Source organism: Pleurodeles waltl, chromosome 5, assembly GCF_031143425.1.
Source record: "Pleurodeles waltl isolate 20211129_DDA chromosome 5, aPleWal1.hap1.20221129, whole genome shotgun sequence".
In the NCBI taxonomy this organism is placed as follows: domain Eukaryota; kingdom Metazoa; phylum Chordata; class Amphibia; order Caudata; family Salamandridae; genus Pleurodeles; species Pleurodeles waltl.
Window position 1 is genome coordinate 956,793,018 of NC_090444.1, and position 19,747 is coordinate 956,812,764.

General features: G+C 44.5%; 1 protein-coding gene across 2 annotated transcripts in view; it reads left to right on the top strand.

Moving 5' to 3' along the window:
* The window catches only part of TMEM87B (transmembrane protein 87B), a 254,806-nt gene that overhangs the window by 192,650 nt on the left and 42,409 nt on the right, over window positions 1-19,747 (top strand). For both annotated transcript variants that reach the window (XM_069235077.1, XM_069235078.1), the window contains exon 17: window positions 9,454-9,521. In XM_069235077.1, coding sequence (XP_069091178.1) covers window positions 9,454-9,521 — 68 coding nt within the window. The remainder of the gene's footprint in view (window positions 1-9,453; window positions 9,522-19,747) is intronic.

Below are 19,747 nucleotides of genomic sequence, written 5' to 3' on the forward strand. Positions count from 1 at the left end.
TGCATCTACCTGTGGAACTTGGCCAACCCAGTCTCAAGTTTGGAGTTCGATTTGTGGAGACAGAACTTGACATATCTTGGGGATCAACATGAGCCACATATTGAAAACTAGAATAGGGGAAACTGATGGAGGTATCCAAATGTTTATGAAATAACTGCAGACCGTGCACTACACAAGGGTAGAGATAAGATTGGAAAGCTCTAGCATGGCTAGTGACCAGAGAGCGGGGTCATAAGGCCATCACAGCTATATGTGACACTCGTATAAGCACATTGAAAGATCAACCACAGATAAACAGCAGATTTGCAGACTATTATCAAGCCTTGTGTACAAGTCCCAGATGCAGTGAGATTGAGCATTTGGAGTCCTTACCTGATTAACTCGATTTTCCCGAGATAATAGATGCTCAACTTGAGACCTTGAAAAAAACGTATATCTGCGGAGGGCATAAAATGGGTGATCATGTATCTGCATTCATGTAAGACACTGAGTGGATTTGAATTTTAGAAGGCATATGATGATCACCTGCTGACCCCAATTCTAGGAGTATTTAATAAAGCATCTGAAAGACCGTAACTTCTGTGTTACATTCGGGAAGCCACAGTCGTGGTGCTGTATAAAAATGGAAGGAGCTACTTTTCTGTTATTCCTACTCTTTGTTGGCATTGTTAAACAGTTACATTTTAGGCAATCTTTGGAATGATTCAGGTAGAGAGGCCAGCTAAAGTTGTCTATGACTTATTAGGGGTAAACCAACCAGATTTTATAGTAGGAAAATATTATCTCTTATATCAGCTGGAATATTCTTCTCTTGGAACACAGCCAGAGAATTCATACTTAATGTGCTATAGCCAGCCATGATGCCCCTGTTGCATTTGACGTGGTGGAATGGGTTTTCATGTTGGAAGTGCTTAACCCATACAGATTAGAAGAATTATTTATATGCTGGGTTATGCCGCTCCATAATGGAGTGAAGACTACAGTCCAGACGTAACAGTACTATTGTGGAACACTGGCAGGTGTAGCATAGGACATGCCCTCTGTATGAATGACAGTGATGATTCTACATATCAGAGATCCCGAAAGATCTATGAAATATGTGAATGCCACTGGCGGAATGTAGTCTGGTTTTGCACTTAAACAAATCAATATTCTATTCAGTGTAGAATAGTGGCATTGAGAATCTAACACGTCAGTCACTGTAAGTGTCTCTCCTTTTCGATATTTGTATATACTTTTTCAGCCGTGACTTGTCATTGGTGTTTAATATTAATGTGCTAGCAATGCTAAATGAATTGGATGGTTTATTTAAAAAAAAAAAAAAGTGTTGCAGTATCCGACGTCATTAACTGAGTTTTTTTGCACTCTCTCTGAAATCATAAGGTTGAAAAGAGTATTATAGTTTGCTAAATATTCTTAGTATGTTGAGATTAGGAGCAGCACAAACCTAATTACGCGCACATAGATGAACTTGGCCATGATTGAGATGACCAGCTCTCAATAGCTCCTGCACACTGCTGCCCATTCTGCCATAATGTTCGGGGGTGGTGATCTGATCCAGTGACCACTGTCATCCATGTGGTATAACTGAGTTCCAGAGAGGGAGTGGGCTTCCTCATCCACCAACCATTGTTGCCCTAACCCCCCGAATAGCCCTTGTTGCCCATGAACGGAGTTAGGCTTAGGGCCATATTTACGAACACATTTTCCCATTGACACAGAATGGGAAAAACCCTTTGCTACATCTGGCCCTTAGTCCCTAGGCGAGGAGATTGTCAGACGGACTTTACCCCACCTCACCTCCAATGTTCTACTGTTTCTGGAAAATTAGAGGAGGTACTGGTGCTGCCTGGCCTTGCTTCCCTCACAATACATTAAGCCACCTGACAACCACAACCCACACATACTGAGCACTACAACTGGAGTTGATTCTGGAACTGGAGGTACGGCAGAAGTTCACCCTGACTTCTTGGCGGACACCGGGCTGGGAATCATCCTCCTCTGCCTACCAGGAGCAGTTGCCTGGCCACTCTTTTTTTCAGAGATAGTTGCCACGGGTCTTTAAGGACCTCTTCCTGCTTCTGCTGCGAAAACAATGTCAGCGGTTACACTGGCTCTTTGATGGCGGAATTGAAGGGGGTGGAAGCCTCTACAAATCAGGAAATTAAAACTATATATGCAGTACACACGCAAACTTTCTCATTTCAAGTCACAAATGTGCAGTGTGGAGCAGCGCTTTATGCCCTTGGAGGGCAGATATACTAATAAACCATTCTGAAGCTCCTGCACACGTTAACAGGCCTGAAATTCCATCCATCACTTGAATTTTAAAGGGCCCATAAACTACGTTCTAGATCTCGGCTCACGAGCTCATCCTTCGTACCTGTCATAGCCTGTCTGTTACGATACCAGCACTTCAGGGCATTATTGCAGGCTAAGCACTCTGGCCCGTTTGTCAGTAATGTCAACAATATCTCTCTGGCATAGGTTTACTTGTATAATGTCATCAGAAAAAAGTTTTTGGCCCTTCGCCCATATGGTACAGCCTTCTTAGACCACACCGTTATGATCATCTCAATAGATGGGGTGACCTGTGAATTTACTGATCCTAGAGAACACTAACAAATTCGCACTGACATGGGGAACACCCAGATGGACATGAATCCACATCGGCTGGAGGCCTCCCCATAAAGTGGGGATGCTGCTGTCACCTTTCCTTGGTTTTTGGATCCTTGCACTAATCTGCCCACCCTTTCCAGACACCTGGTAGGAGACAGGCATGCTGAGAAGGACCCCCCCATCGCCTGAGAGATAAGTCTAGATCCCTGCTTAAGCCATGATTCCTTTGTTTATTACTAATGTGGGTGCCCCCTTGATTTTGCTGTTCCCCATTGCATATGATTTCTATACCTTGCAATAGTTTCTACATGGTGTTTCATTATACTCTTGCTTATGTGGCACAGCCACTGTTGTGGGAGTTACACATGCTGGTTTAAAGAACCACCTCAAGCTTACTCGCATGATACCTCCAGTAACACTATAACGGTTACATATTGAACGGACTGCAGTACCTTCATGATTTTTGGTCATTGATTGATACAGCCACACACCTCAACTAACCCAGCGACTACTGCCAGACCACTGTCGGTCTGGGCTTTCAACGTCAGTGGCCTTTCGACATGTTAAATGGGAAAATATTCAAACCTACTCAGCTACCTACATGCTAAATATCGTTCTATAGCACGAAACTCATCTCTCCGAAAAGGAATCAGCCAAGCTTTGGAGAGACTAGGTGGTGAGGATATATTACAACTGTAAACATCCAGAGAGTACTCGTACTTCCCACACCTCGTATGGCAAGGAGGGGGTTTCTTTTCTCCTCCATAAATCCATGAAGACAAAAACTCTGCGAACTGGGTCGGATACGGAAGGCAGATAGAGTTTTGTTAAATTGTACATCCAAAGTAACACCATTGTCCTTGGCCTTTATGGCCTGCATCAGCTGATTATGCTAAATGTGGAATACCAGCTTAGACCTGGTACTGGATAGATCCAGGTGGCTGCACTTTACCAATAACAGAGACAGACCATCTCTTACGGACTTAATGTCATATCAAGGCTGACTGAGCCATGGCGACTGCTGCATCCTACTGAGAGAGAGAGATTGAGAGAGAGTGTATACCTTCTAATGCCCGCACGGTACGGATATTTACTTCTTTCTTACCAGCTATACTTGGTTACTTAAAGAACATCATTGCATCATTGGAACTCTCGGCCGGTCGGATCCTGTGCCAATGTTGCTGCTATTGTACTTCTAGCTCATTGTCCCATGTTCTAGAACCTAGTGCAAGCATACATTGCAGTATAGAAAACCTCAGGAAAACAAACTCTGTTCAGAGATCCAAGACCTCATGGAGTTAAATGCTGGATCTGTTACCTCCCGGCAAAGTCCTTGGGACGCTCAAAAGGCGTACATTGTGGGCTGGATGATAGGAGATGCAACAGTATGGCTTCAACAGCTCCATGATACCAAGAACTTGGAGCAGGAAATATGTGCCCTACAGTATGCATATAAACTCTCCCCCTCGGATGATCAGCTCAGTCTTCTCACAGAGAAAAAGTATGATATTAATTCTATGTACTCTACATTGGCAGAAAGCCCTTTTTCGCATTGAGAGCCACAACTATGAGAGGGTTGAAAAGGCAGGCCGATTACTTGCCCTACAGCTGAAAGACAGAGAAAGCACTTCTGCCACACACGCAGTATGACTTTACTGGCCGGCTACTGTATCACCCTCTAGATTTTACCAAGGAATTTGCCTTCTGTTAGACTCAGTTATATACAATGGAATAACCATAACTTACTCAGGCGGAGGAAATTTTCATATCTGAATTCTTATTGTCATATCTTACTACAACCTTGAAGATTCCCTGGAACAAGACACTACAGAAGATGAGGTCCCAGAAGCCATTAAACAGATGTTAATTGTGAAAGCTCCTGGAGAAGATGGCTAGTTTTTTTATTTTTTTCTGTTTTTTTTTTTAATTACAGCTGTAATAATGGTACCTCTCTTGACAAAGGTCTTTTGGTAGGTCACAGCAGAATTCACCAAAGCACTTCTATCCCTGATCCCAGTACCTGCCAAAGTCTTACTATAGCCCTCAAGCTACAAATCTGGGCTATTATACTTTCCGTTTGGTTGGGTGGGGTAATCCCTTAGTTATCCAAAAAAATCAAGAAGGCTTTATCCATGGAAGATGTTCACAAGAACGCTGCCCCGTCTGTTGTGCCATTATCATTAAAAAAAATAATGAAAGGGTGACCTTCATCCTCAATGCGTGGAAAGCCTTTGATCAGGCTGAATGGGGATACCTGTTTTGGGTCATGACCAAGATGGGTTTTGGACCCCAATTTCTGAAAATGATACAGCCCCTATACTCTCCACCATTGGAACAGATCATCTGCAATGGGTTTTCCTCTCTAAGAACTTGACTATTAGCAGAGGCACGAGACAAGGCTGCTTTTTGTCTCCTTCTTTTTCTGCTTGCACTTGAACCCCTGGTGATACAAATCCGGGACCATCAAGGAATTAAAGGTGTTGCCTTGCCAGCTGGTAATTTGAAGATCATGCTTTGTTGATGTCATCATACTGATGCTGCCGGAGCCAGATATATCCATCTCAACCCTAATGAACATGATAACCGATTTCCCCACCTTCTCTGGATAGAAAACTAACTTGTCCAAAAGCGAGGACATGCTGATGACTGCTGTATCGCCTACCAGTCTGTATCTGGGTTCCACTTCAAATGAATGCCACACAAGCTAGCATATCTAGGGAAAAATGGTTAGCTCTGATTTTCGGCGTATGGTAATGGACTCAAAACAGTCTTTACCACAAAGTTTTTACATCGGACTACAATTACAACACATTTTTTACCATGCAATATTTTACCACAAATAGGCCTTTACCTCGCAAGATTTTACAATGCATTAAAGGTAAGTATTCATGTTTGTGGGTGTGTGTAAGTGTATAATCACTAAAGAAAACAAAGGTTACAGGGACGTTATAGTTAGCTTCTGAATTTACATGCACAAAACCAAAGAATTTCAGCTGTTTATAGTTAGTTACTTCAATTAACTGTAACTCATACCTTCATCATGCACAGCTAACTACCCTACATAATAGAACATTGATGACATCTTCTATAGCAACATTGATATTATCACTGCAACATTTGCAATAACATTGATAAGAAAACCGTGCATGGCAGAGGCCTATGGTCGGGCCCTGCAGCCTGCCTCCGTAAGCAGCAAACCCTGCTTGCAGAGAAAACACCCTTGCTTTGCCTTGGATGAGTTCTAGAAGTTTGGAGCATTTGTCCTTTACAGATGCAGAGCTTCTACTGGGGCACTTGCTATGTTTGTAATTGTAAGTGCTTGCCGTTGAGGTTTAATTTCTGTGAAATGAGCATCGGTGCCAAAATGGATCTTCACCTGCTTATTTATTCAAAAAGATTCCACAGTATGGCACAAAATATCTCCTCAACTAGAGTACTTTCTACTGGCTAATTAGTTAGTGCTACCTCGTAGGGTCAATCTAAAGTGTACATTTTACACTACTTCTGCGTAAAGGACCACATGGTAACGCCTCCAGCAACCATATGCGGTGTAATTTTCGCAATATGATTGTGCCTTGAGCGTCTTCATACTGGAATCTATGCCAACATGAATCCTTGTATAGAGTAGACTACAAAGAGTTGAATCTCCACCAAACGAGGGTACTCCTCCTAATTATGTGAAGTGCTTCTTTGTTTGGGAATGTGCTCATATTTCTCTGCAACCCAAACACCCGGGGGCCATTTGTTAAGCTGCCCATCAAGCTGATAAAAGTTGGGAAGGCTGATGCATACCACTAACCTATAGGGGGTGGAGCCAAATAGACAAACCTTTGAGCTGGTTTTGCACATTTGCATTCTAGTACAAATGGAATGAATTAATGATGGACTCTGCTCTCACCAGGAGAGGACCAGAGGAAAGATTCCACTCATCACAGTCACTGCACAGGAGGGACCGTGGGGGAGCATCAAGGACCTCCCCCCCCCCCCCCGGTCCCTGCCAGCTCCCCTCATTCTGCGGGAGCTGGCGTTGTTCCTGCATAAGGGAGCTGCAAAAAATGCAGCTCCCTGCATGCGGGAGCAATCCTTTCAAGAGATGAAAAGTCAGAGCAGTTTTCCTTCTCCTGCCTGGTGGGGCAGACTTACAGTTTGATCTCGCCTAGTGGAAGCTGTCAAAGCCCCTCCCACTTATATATTTTTTTTGGGCCCCAGGGAGATGGTGGTCGGCCTCCCAGAACCGGGGGGGTTTGCATTGTCCCCCTCCAAGCATTAAACTAAGCCCCAGGGAGGTGGTGGCCACTGGGGTTTTAAAAAGCCACAGAAAGGGGGGGGGGGAATGGACCACCTCCTCCATATTACAGTCTCCCCCAAAATACATAAAAATAAATCTCTCTCTCTCTCTTTCCCATAACACATATATTTAAGCTGACCTTACTAATACTTACCTTATATAAGACTAACAATGCAAGGTAAAACCAAATATGTGGTAACAAAAATGTGTTGTTTAGGCATGCAATGTATTTCCCTGCGTTGTTCCGTCATACAACCGTAATGGACAAAATTGTGGCCCTGATTGATCAGCTGCAGCACAAACTTGTAAAATGGAAGCGGCTACATCTTTCTTTCTGGATCCAAACTCAAACCATCAAAATGACTGATTCCACCCCAGTGTTTGGCTTGATGCCTCGATTATTACCTCATACAATCCCTTCGAAAAATAATGATATTTAAACCTATTTCTTTGACCAAGACAGACCTCTACTAGCCAAGTCTAAACTGTATCCTCACTCTGATGCAAGCTGCATTTGCCTTCCTAAAATTGAGACTACATAAAGCTCACCAATTTTTGCAACTTAGCTACAATTTTCAAATGGACCTGGAGTCCCGTACTGGGTTGTAATCGGAAGTAGGATCTAGAATCAGGCCATAGGCGCACACGAGCTCCATAGATCTCAAGCTCCCAACAATTCAATGCAGTAAGGCTCCCTACAAATTTGGAAGTTGACCCACAACGCAATACAACGAAATGGGCTCTTGCGTCCCTCTGCCCCTTACTGGCAAAATGCTGGTATTCAGATTGATGATTCACCCCCCTTTCCGTAACCTACAGGCGACCAAGGGTATCCAGAAGATTGGTAATCTTTAAGGGGGGGGGGGGGGGAGTGGTACACTGAAATAATTTCATTACTTACACGTTCAGTACTACGTACCATGTACAAAGTTCTGGAAGTACAGACAGTTGAGAAGTTGTGTTCAGACTACCCTTGCCAAAATCAGTTTAGGTCTACTCAGAACTTCAGAGTATGATTTCTTGGCAAGATGGGGTGCCTACAAAAAGCTAAATTCGGACTCATACTCCTTTTATAAATGGCAAGTTTTTCTCTAAAATTATCAAAAGACTTTTATGCAAGATCTGGTCGACCAGTTGTCAACTAGACTTCAAGGAAGAGGTATGGTCGGAGTTCATTGTGTAGTCCTATATGTGACCTCATTTGGGTTTCTCCTCTTTTGAACAGCACACTTTTGTGGTGAGGAGAGCATGGCACACTACGAAGCTGCAATGTATCCATCCTGAATGGCTGCTGAAGATAATTCTATCCTTTTCCTCTGTAATGTTATATTATCTGTGTATGTGCTCACCGCCAAGGGGAGTACAGCAGCGTACTATAGGGAACACCAGGAAAAGAAACTTTTAAAAATATAGGGGCAGCTCTTTATATTCTCATTTTGATCAATGACTCCATAGCAATGCATCCCATGAACATTAAAGGGAATTTTCTGTTAAGACTGTGTTTAACAAGATTCACCAACGTTGGTTTTGGGCCTTGGGAGAGTAATTGAATCGTCAGCAGGTCACCTAGCAGTGGATAATGAGAGAGTAGAATATCTGAGCAGAATGTGGACAAACAATATCATGAAGTAACTGAATTCCCTACATGCGAGTATGTTGTTTACCAGCTAAGGTATAAGAATGTGAGCCGATTTCATTTGCAGAATGTTTTCTTGAGAAGATCATCTGTTAACAGTGGATGCTGTTAACCATGGGCGATTTGATGGTTACTCATGTGCCTGTTTGCAGCTCACCCGCAGGAAGGATGCAGCTTTGCTGATCTTTGGCAGCAGAAAATCGCATCACATCATAAAAGTCAGGAGGTCTCTACACTGGTTCTGATTAAAGAGAGGATCCTCTTGCAGCTAGGCTGCCTAGTATTTAGATGTTTATACAGTGTTGATCGCTCTAAGTAAGTGTATCCATGACTGTGTTCCCTCCATGAACCTCAGTAGTGTATATTTTCATCTCATGGTCAAGCGCATCTCTAAATAGAGGAGAATGTTTTCATACCAAGGTTTCTTCTGTTGGAACTAGCACTTTTTACATTAGATAGACTTCCCTGTCATCCTTCAGAAAGTCCCTAGAGACTTACTTCACTACAGATGCCTAGGACAGATAGATAGTAGCAAGACCCGTGTTCTGATACCAAAACCGGGTAGTATGCACGCTAGGGAATGAGTGGCCAGTTGAAATCAAGGCACTCCTGATATAAACTAAGTAGCATAAGTATGAGGGAGAAGAATTATTGTGCAATACTTACCAATTATTCTCATTGTCTTTCACAGGTTGAAATGATCAGTTTGTTGTATTGTTGCCTCTGAGTTTCAGTATCATTAAAGGCATATTTTTTATGTTAGTATTTTTTATTCTCAAATTGAACAGTCATTTCAGAGAGAATTGTAATTTCAAAAAGTAATAATGTAGTTAATAAAAGTATATTTGATTACACTATTTTGAGATCAGAATGTTTTTATTGTGTTTTTAAATGGGCTGTTTCTTTACAGCTGAAGGAATAAAGTTAAAATCATCAAAATCACAATCCAATGGTACAAGACATTCCTCTAACAATGCTGTAAGTACTGTGCATTTATTTGTATTTTTGGCTCTGTACAGACATTGACACACATACAAAAAGCCCACACTTTTTACACCTTTTGTAAGTGGATCTCAGTGAAGTCGGAGACCTATGTAACTTCCCTAGCCTCCTGTTCCTCATTTTTAATGTATTTTTTCCCTCGTGGACTTCATATCTGGTAGTAAAAGTAAAGACTACCTCAGCTTTCTAGCATGATGCTGAGCACATGAGCACTTCATTTTATAATCTGTTTGCTTCTGTAACGCACTTATGGTTGTAACATACAATACAAAAGTGCAATGGAGAGCGAATCGATTTATTCAGATTTGTGCAAATGGATTTGGCTGTTATTAGCTCGTAGATCCAAAGTGGGTCTGAATGTAAAATGACTAAGACAGCATAAAACATTTGTTTTTACCTGCATGTAAATTTTTTACGGATGGGAGGAAGATCATAAATTCTGTCGTCATAAATTTAGACAATTTCACATTGGTGCATGTCATGACGTGCAAAGCCTAAAGCTCATTGATCTAATTGTTGAAAGGCGTCATTAAATATCGAAATGGTTTCTTAGTGTATCCCTTTTTTTTTTTTTGCGTTTTGCTTGGTTAACATGCATAGGCAAACATTCCCTAACCATGCTTGCTTGTCTGGAGGGAATTGTGCCTTCCATGTTGCATCAATATCCCACATTGTAATTAATAAGTAGGGGAGTGTTAAACCTGTGGTATCACTCTTGCTGAACTCTCTTAAGGACCAGAGCAAGGCATTCCAAATAGCAGCTAAATTCTGTCAAGAGTACTGAAATATTGAGGATATTATGTAATACTGGAGGCTCAAGGGTAAGGGGTATATAAAATATCACATTTTGACGTTAGAGGATTTCCATCATGTGGAATGAGGTATCAGAAGAGATGCACACCAGGCATATGAGAGCATTTCAGGATCTCAAAAAGGAATGCTTGTTTCTTCTACGTGATTCTTAACTGAGCATATAACAAGTCTATAGTTTGTAATGAAGGGCACAAGGCACTCTCCATTGTGTAGACGCTGAATTGTATTAGCAAATGCTTTCAGGTTTATGACAGTAATACAACAAGAAGCAACAGTGTGTTGTATGTGTGGCGCTGTCACACACTATGAGAAAAGAGTTTAAGAAAATAATTTCAACAGCAAAACACATACGGGACCTGGCCATTATTAAAATGTGTAAATCCCGTATTACTCTCCTTATCAGCGAACAGTGTGTTATGAAAAATAATACAAGCTAACTATGACAATCATTTATTAACCCACTTTTTATTAATAACAAATAGAACACACAACTCTTCATATTGTAGTTGCATTCAAATAGTCCTGCATACCCTTAACAATATGCATTTGTGGACAAATAGCACACCACTCCACGAGAGTACCTGGTGCCCGTTTCAACTATGATCAGTCAAGTACCTCAGTCGTTTTTCACACAAAAGTTAGCTTCTCTTTGATATAATACATTAGGAAATTCATAGGTGTAATTAGAGGCTGATGAAATTATGCTTCCTTGTCATTAAATGTTTCATGGTGCTGTGCCATTGTTCAATGGGGATCCAAAAAAGATACTGAAAAGATTAGCTAAAGCAGAAGACCACTGCTCAAAGGAGTCTACAGATATAGGGACAAGGCATGAGCTTCAGTTGCTTGTTTGAGTAACAGAGAGCCCAATGTGAGGTAGGTCTAAGCACTACGATGTTAACGGAGTGGCCTGGTAATGATGCAGTGGGAAATTGCCGAGGGCTTTGCAGACTATTACAAAGTAAGTCGGAATGCGAATATAGCTTCTGTGTTTCAGGCCTTAATTGAGAGGTGGTCTGCCATTCTCAAGGACTAAAATAAATAAAATAAAAAATTAAAAAATAAATAAATAGAACTTGCCATGCTAACACTAAAAAAAAAAAGTCTTGCTCTTCATTTTTAAGGTCTCACAACTGGAATATGGGTCTGAAATTCCTGGGCTGGGTGAAGTCTGTATAAAATTCCTACAGCCTGGGTGAAGCTTAACAGGTACATTTCCCAATCTGATACAATAGAAATATGTTTTAATTCCTCACTGTTATCTGCAGCAGAGCTGAATCTGCCAGTGGCTTGTCTGTTGGTCCTGTAGACCTATACCCTCTAAGACATGGGTTGTGAGATCTTGACAGTGGTCCCAAAGGATCTTGGGCCCTATCTGGTTCAGTACATGATGGGCAGGACACGGCAAATTATGTTATCTGCACTAGCCTGGGCCCCACAGATTCTGTTGGTAGGGAGGTTGGGGTTTATTGTCATTCGTAGACACGCATGGATGAGGTCCGTTGTTTTTCCAGTGATTTTCAATCTTCACTGAAGGGTATGCCCTTCCATGAGTTTCGCCTCTTGAGTAGAAAGACCCTCTGTACTAGAACACCTCTAGGGCAGCAACGCTATGGCATGTTTCTTAGAACTACTGATCCCTATTAGACAATTTCCCTACCAATTTCAAAGATTTAGGAGCTATTCCAGGGGTCTGACATATAAGTAGAGATAACCTTCTCAACCAGTGACACTCTAGACAACCCAGTCCTTTGCAAGGATGCTGATGCATCACCGTCAGTCACTGTGCAGGACAGAAGGACCACCAGTCTTCCAACTTCTTATCCCCTATCACAACAGCCAGCAAACTGCTTGCCCCTAGCTGTTCATGTCCACCCAGTGGGAATATAGATCTGGCACTTCTTCCTGGAGTGGCATTCCATTGTGTCCCTCAGATGGGCCTTGCAAATTGTACAAACAGGGTACACTCTACCATTTTTCTCACCACCCACTAATCCTCCTGCAAAGGCACTGTTCCTAACAGAACATCTGTCAGTCCTGTTACAGAAAGTATGCCTGTTGCTTGCCAAGTGAGCTATAGAGAGTGAAGGGTAAAGAACTTGGAGAAAGGCAGGAGTTTACTCTTGCTGTTTCCCCGTTCTGAAAAATGATGGTGGTGCTCAGGCTTATTTTGGACTGCCAAACTTTCATATCTGACCTTTAACTGCTTAAATATGGAAGGACAAATTTTAAATGTTCACATTGGCTCAGATTATTTTTGCTCTGAACCCAGGAGACTGAATATCATAATTGAACTTGCAGGACGCATATTTTCATAAACCCATCTTACTGTCCCAGGGGGTGATACCTGCGGTTCAAATTTGCCCAGGAACTCTGTTTGCCATGCTAGTTTTCAGTCTTACCAGTGTCCCTATTTTTCACAAAATTGATGTTGGGGGTTGCTACCCATGCCCAGGGGTTGGGAGTCCCTTTGTTCCTATATATTAATGACTGGCTGCTGAAGGTGGACTCCACACAGTCAATTGATGGACGAATTGTGGATATTGTTGAGTTTTACCTTTTTAACAAGCCACAGTACCAGCTGATTCTGTCACAGAGGCTTCCATTCATTGGGTTTATTCTGAACAAGGTGGACTTGAGGTTTTTTTCCATTGCAGCAACAGTTTCATTACATTCCTGCTATGATCCCCATGTTTAATGCTCGGTCCCAGAAACTGCTAGCTTCATGCAGCTACTTTGCCACCCATGCAATGTGGGAATGCAACCCAGCAGTGGGATATGAAATCCCAGTGGGCCCTGCATCAAGGTTGTCTTTTGGACATCATCTAGGTTTAGGGGAGACAGCTTAAGATCTGCAATGGTGGCTCAATGATTGCACTCAGTCTTGTGGCAGACAATTTTCTTTTTCCTATCCGGAACTCTCAGTGGTGGTGGATGCATTAATGCTGGAGTGGGAGGGGAGGAATGGGGGGATGGGGGGGCCACCTGGGAGAACTAGAAATCATAGACTTCTTGTCTCCGTTGAAGTGCTGGTTCCATATCAACCTTCTGGACCTGTGGGCTATTATTCTTTTGCTGAAGGCCTTCTGCTTGGGGGGAAAGCTGATGTAGGATCTCATGGACAGCACTTCTATTATGTGGTCTTGTAATAAATAGGGTGGAGTGGTTCCTCAGTCCTGTGGCAGGAGGCTTTGCTCCTCTGGAGGTGGTTGGAGTGCCAGAACATCTTTCTGATTGCCACTTACCTGGCACGACCCCGGCATTCCAGAGAGTGCTATGTTAAAATTGTTTATCGCATGTGACTTGCCCCGCAGGGAATCGCAGCTCATTAGCTCAGTTGTAAGAAGGTCCAGGAAAGAATAATAACATTAAAACAGCACAGTTTTGAGTGGTTTCCTGAATGTGAGATGATCGGCATGCTGATGAAGAGAAGTTGGGAGAGCATTCCAGAATAGTGGGGCCACATATGAAAAGGCTCTTCCTCTCATTCTGCTCTTGTTTACTCTGAGAACCATTGGCAACGTATTGTCACAAGATTGCAGGTTTCTAATAGGGCAGTAGGGAAGAGCCTTGAAGATAAGTAGCTTGGTGCCTTATGAGTGATACATCAAATTTTAAAAGGGATCCTACTACAAACTGGCAACCAATGAAGGGAACATTGTAACGGAATGGCTGATATTCTTGCAGGCGTGTTACAAATAAGGTGTGCAGCCTGCTCTGTACCTTCTGTAGCTTAGTCAGCAAGGACGAACTGAGGCAACATCATCAGGCACATCATATGAGGCATCTACATACTGAAGTGGCAGAGCGCATCTTCCAATGGTAAGAACCCTGGCTAGATCTTTTTTTTTTCTTCTCACCACCAGGAACACACGTCAGCAGTTTTTAGTTTTGGAGTTTCCACTAGAACACTTGTCATATGCATTCAGGCAAGAAAGAAACAAGGGACTCCTGTATACCTTGCTGCCACTGCATCTTCTGCCCCAAGTTCTGCAAAAGATCGAGAGCAACTGGTCCCAAGTCATCTTGGGCCAGGAGTGTGTAGAACCTGGAGCTTCGGAGAATGAACATTTGGCTTGTATTCAGGCTACCAGTTTGGGAGGACCTCCTACCCAAGCAGGAGGACACAGTGCTCAACCATAATCTGTCCAACCTATGCCTCCAGTGCGTGGAGATTGAGCAGCAGCAGCTGACGGCCTTCAACCTGCTGCTCGAGATGGTAGAATTTATCCTCGCTGCCAAGCACCCATCCACGAAATCCTTTTATGGGGGGCCTTGTTTGGAATATGGTGTGGAGTCTTGGACATTGACCTTTTATATTTGAAGTTGTCTGATTTTCTTTTGTCTATTTGTCCTTAAGTCAGCAAAGCCTTGAAGCGGGGTCTGCAAAAACGTATTTATTGTCCCTTAAGCGCTTCCTACATGTGCTGGACCAACCGTTATTGTTTAAATCACATTTTGTGATGAGTTTCATCAAAGATTTGACACATTTACCTTCCCACACTATGTGATGCTATGGTGGTGACATTAAATTGGTCTTGATAATACCAGTGCATGCACCTTTCGAGCCTATGCATAGCTGTTTGCTGCATCTCCTGACTTTGAATAATATTTTGTTAATTGCGATTGCATCAGCTCGTCGCATGGGTGACCTGCAAGCACTGTTGATGCAACCACCCTACACCGCAGACAAACTGGTGTTGAGGCCTCAGATGGCCATCTTACTGAAAGCTGTCACTCCTTCATTTTGGAAAACCCATCATTTTAACAGTACTCTTTTATCCCTCTCGCCCCTCGAAAGAGAAGGAGAGGCTCATCTGTAGGAGCCCAAACAGACTTACAGCTTTTATATTGATTGTACCAAGGACCATCAAGTCAACAATTACGTTTTTGTGGGCTTCTCTGGAGCAGAAAGGGAATGCTGTGCCAAAGAGGATTCTGTTGAGTTGAATTGTCCTCTGCCTTTAGATTTTCTACACACTGGCCCAGAAGCAGTCCTGGGAAGTCCTAACGGCCCAATCGAGAAGGGCCAAAGGCTACTACCATTGCTTTGTCATGATAGATTCCTGTTCTTGATATCTTCCCGACTGCAACATAGACATCAGTTCATAGGGGCATGAAGCAATATTGCATTGACAGCCAGGTCTAGTGGAAAGGACAATTCACACACTCAGTTCTCCAAGACTTTTTGGTCTGAGTCGACTCCACATACTCTCCAACATGTGGAGATACTACTTTGATATCTCTTCTAGGGTGACGAATATGTGGTTAGAAATATCCATCAGAACAGCAGTAATGCTCTATCTGATAGACTTCTACCACAGATTCCTCACCTTAGAATAAATCGCAAGGCGTCAGACTGGATTGGGAAACTTTTTGAGCAGTACCTCTATGCGCCAGTAGGTGGCATCATACAGATCCACATCAGTGTTGCTCGTGCCAGAAGTGACCACCCCAGTGTACCGACATCAGTTATTTTCTTTCCGCACCAGTCGGCGCAGATCTAGAGAGAGCTACCTCAGGTCATTTGTTTGACTGACCTTTTTCGAAATTTCTGGTTTCTGTAACACACAGATGTGTGACCGACCACCATTTGATTTGCCTTCAGTGCTTGGAGTTAGACCACAACTCCAAGACATGTGAGTCGTTGAGGGAGAACTCCTTGAAGCTCCTAGTCACCCATCACCGGTCGACTTGATGGCACTCCAGGTCCCGGTCTCAAGGAAGGCCCCAGGCCTGTTTGTGGACTCATTCCTGTCGCTCATCGTCATCATCGTGCCTGAAGTCATCGGGTAAGTGCCAGAAGAAATCAAAGAAGCTGAAGAAGTCAGAGCACTCTTCCACTTAACCTTGCCAGTCCAAGTATTTGGACGAAGTATGGGAATGACATCACTCTAGGCCCTGCTCCCATGCAGAGCCTGCCTTTGTGTTCACTCTTCACCTGCCTGAGTTTCTCAGAGCCAAAGTGACCCCTGCCCAACTCTTTGAGTTGTAGGAGGCCATGGACCTCATTTTTAGATAGACTGAATCCTCTGGGAGCCGGAATGGGGTTGCCTGACACCAAATCTAGCACTGTTCAGAACTTAACCTTCCCAGTCAAAGCCATGGCTTCCCATTTTCTACCAGCCAGGACACGAGTATGATTGGGGAGGATCTGATGATCCTTATGGCTACAGCCCTCTTGAGGAGACTGATAACTGGTGTGAGGAACTTGCGGACGCCTGTGGTCTGTTGACTAGACACTGGCCTGGTCTCTTCTCCTAGTGTGGCTATGGAGGAAGAGGCCTCCTTCGTTATCGTGGTGAGGAGGACAGCTGAGGTCCTGGACCTTGACCTACCCTTGGTGGCAGTCTAAACTAATGCCTTGACAAGGGCGCTTCAGCAGGGAGTCACCCCCTCAGAACTTCTTCTCCCTTTGAATGAAGCCTCTCTGGCCTGGGCAAAGCCCTGCACAGGGGTGCCTGTGGACTGGACTATTGCCCGCTGTCATTGTCCCACTCCTGGGGATGTAGCTTTCCTTAACAAGCACTCCACCATGGGCAGCCTGGTCGTCCAGGTCTCCATCTCCAAAATCAACCCTGGACCACTTCCTGCCACATACCGGATAGGGAATCCAAGAGACTGGACACTCTTGGCAAGAGAATGTTCTTTTCCACCAGCCCTGCATTGCGCTCATTGAATACTGCGTGTGTTTTTGGTTGATAGACCCACATGGCTTAGTATTCAGTTGTGCAAATGCAGGCCAAAGTCCTGGAGGACGCTGAGCAGTACTGTCACAAACTATTGCAGATAGCAGAGGCACAGGTAAGTTCACCACTCGCTGTGGACTGGATACGACTGACTCACTAGGCAGAATGATTGCGACATCAGTGGATCTCAGGTGCTACTCCTGACTGGGATTGACTGGCTTTTTGGGGGATATCCATGCATCCCTCATGGACATGCCCTTCGATGGCACCTGCTGCTTCGGAGACTAGGCAGATTCATTGCTGGAGGGTTTTAATGGTAACTTAGCATCTGCCATGTCCTTGGGCCTCTCCACGCCCCAGCACCAACCTTATTCTGCCTTTCACCCTTTCCATTGCTACGGTAGGGGCTACCAACAGTGTCCATTCCCCCCCAGCCATCAAGGCCAACAGACTCTCCAGTCCTTTCGTGGACACAGACGTGGTTCCCACAAGCCTTGTGGAACAACCAGCCAAGGGTCAACCCAGTCCGCCATCCACTGGGCTGCTGTAGCCTCCAAACTACTTTAGTGTGCCCTTATACCATCACAGGCACCCAGTTAGCGCCAAGATCTGACATCTCCTGTCCCATTGGCAGTGTATAGCATCTGACAAGTGGCCACTTCAGATCGTTCAGCGGGGTTGCTCCATCCCTTTCCTAGAAACCATGCTTCTCTTGTCTCCGAAGACTTCCTCTCTGCTCCACCAGGAAGTACAGGCTGTTTTGGCAGCCAACGTCAGAAATAGTTTGTGGTTGCAATTCTAGGTACTTTCTGGTGCCCAAGAAGAACGGAGACCACCACCCAGTTTTAGACCAGTGCCCTCTCATATTTTTCCTGAAGAAGGAGAATTTAAAGATGGTAATGTTAGCTCAGGCTCTGTCTGCCGTTAACCCTGGAGTCTGGATGGTTGCTCTGGACATGCGGGATGTCTTTCATATTCCCGTCCTGCCTGCCCACAGGCGCTACCTGCGGTTCATTGTGGGCCATGTGCATCAGCAGCTTGCTATGCTCCCTAGCGCCCCTCGGGTCTTCACCAAGGTGATGGCAGTGGTTGCATTAGATCTGCGGAGGTCAGGGTTTCCAGTCTTTCCCTACTTCGACAACTGACTGTTGATGCAGGGCTCGCCCAGGCAGTTGTCTCCAACCTCCAGACTACGGCGGACCTCCTAGATTAGCTGGGTTCACTATAATTGTGCCGAACTCACACCTGTCTCCCTCTGAGGCTCCCTTCCATTTGAGCTGCTTTGGATACAGTGCAGTTTCGGGCCTATCCTCTGGATTTGTGAGTCTGGGATATTCAGGCTATGATTTTGATGTTTCAGTCTTTACCCTGGATCTCAGTGAGACTGTCTCTGAGGCTGTTGGTCCCATGGCCTTCTGCATCCTACTGGTAATGAATGCCCATTGGTATATGCAGGCTCCGCAGTGGGACCTGAAGTCCCAGTGAGCACAACATCAAGGGAATGTCTCGGACCTGGTCCAGCTATCAGAGGGACCTGCAAAAGACCTGCAGTGGTGGCTGACTGACCACAATTGGGTCTGCAGTTGACCCCTCCCCCTTCACCAACCAGAACTGACTTTAGTGACAGGTGCAACACTCCTGGGCTGGGGCTGCCATCTGTGGGAGGTAGAGATCAGAAGACTCTGTCCTCTGGCAGAGACTCTGCTCCATATCAGCTTGATGGAGCTGAGAATGATCCAACTGACATCGGAGGCCTTTCTTCCTCCTATAAGGGTAAAGCTGGCTCAGGGATTCACAAACAACACCACCACTATGTGCTATTGCAACAGACAGGGTGGTGTGAAGGGGTCATTGGCCCTCTGTCAAGAGGCCCCATGTCTCTGGACGTGGCGTAACATTAGGGCGTTTCCCCAGTGGTTTAACATCTGGGCAGCTTTCTGAATGCCAGAGCAGACAACCTCAGTACAGTGTCTTTGGTGATTGGGGGTGGGGGTGGGGGTGGGGGCGGGGCGGTGGGCCTTGATTACATTTTTCACCACTGCAGAGAATGCACAATGTCAACACTTCAGCACGCTGGAGTTTCCAAGGAAAGTCACTCAGATGCTTTTCATCTTGAGTGTATGTAGGAAAATGCCACTGTTGGCATGGTTACCGCCTAACCTTTTGCCTTTTGTTGATGCCGGCTTTGATTGAAAGTGTGCGTGGACCCTGCTAACCAGGCCCCAGCACCAGTTTTCTTTCCATAAAACTGTACCTTTGTCTCCACAATTGGCACAGCCCCGGCACACAGAAAAACCACTTGTAAAAGGTACCCCTGGTACCAAGAGCCCTATGGCTAGGGAAGGTCTCTAAGGGCTGCAGCATGTATTATACCACCCTAGGGACCCCTCACTCAGCACATGCACACTGCCTCACAGCTTGTGTCTGCTGGTGGGCAGAAAAGACTAAGTCGACATGGCATTCCCCTCAGAGTGCCATGCCCACAACCCACTGCCTGTGGCATAGGTAAGTCACCCCTCTAGCAGGCCTTACAGCCCTAAGGCAGGGTGCACTATACCATAGATAAAGGCATAGCTGCATGAGCACTATGCCCCCACAGTGTCATATTCTTAGACATTGTAAGTGCAAGGTAGCCATAAAGAGTATATGGTCTGGGAGTTTGTCAAACACAAACTCCACAGTTCCATAATGGCTACAATG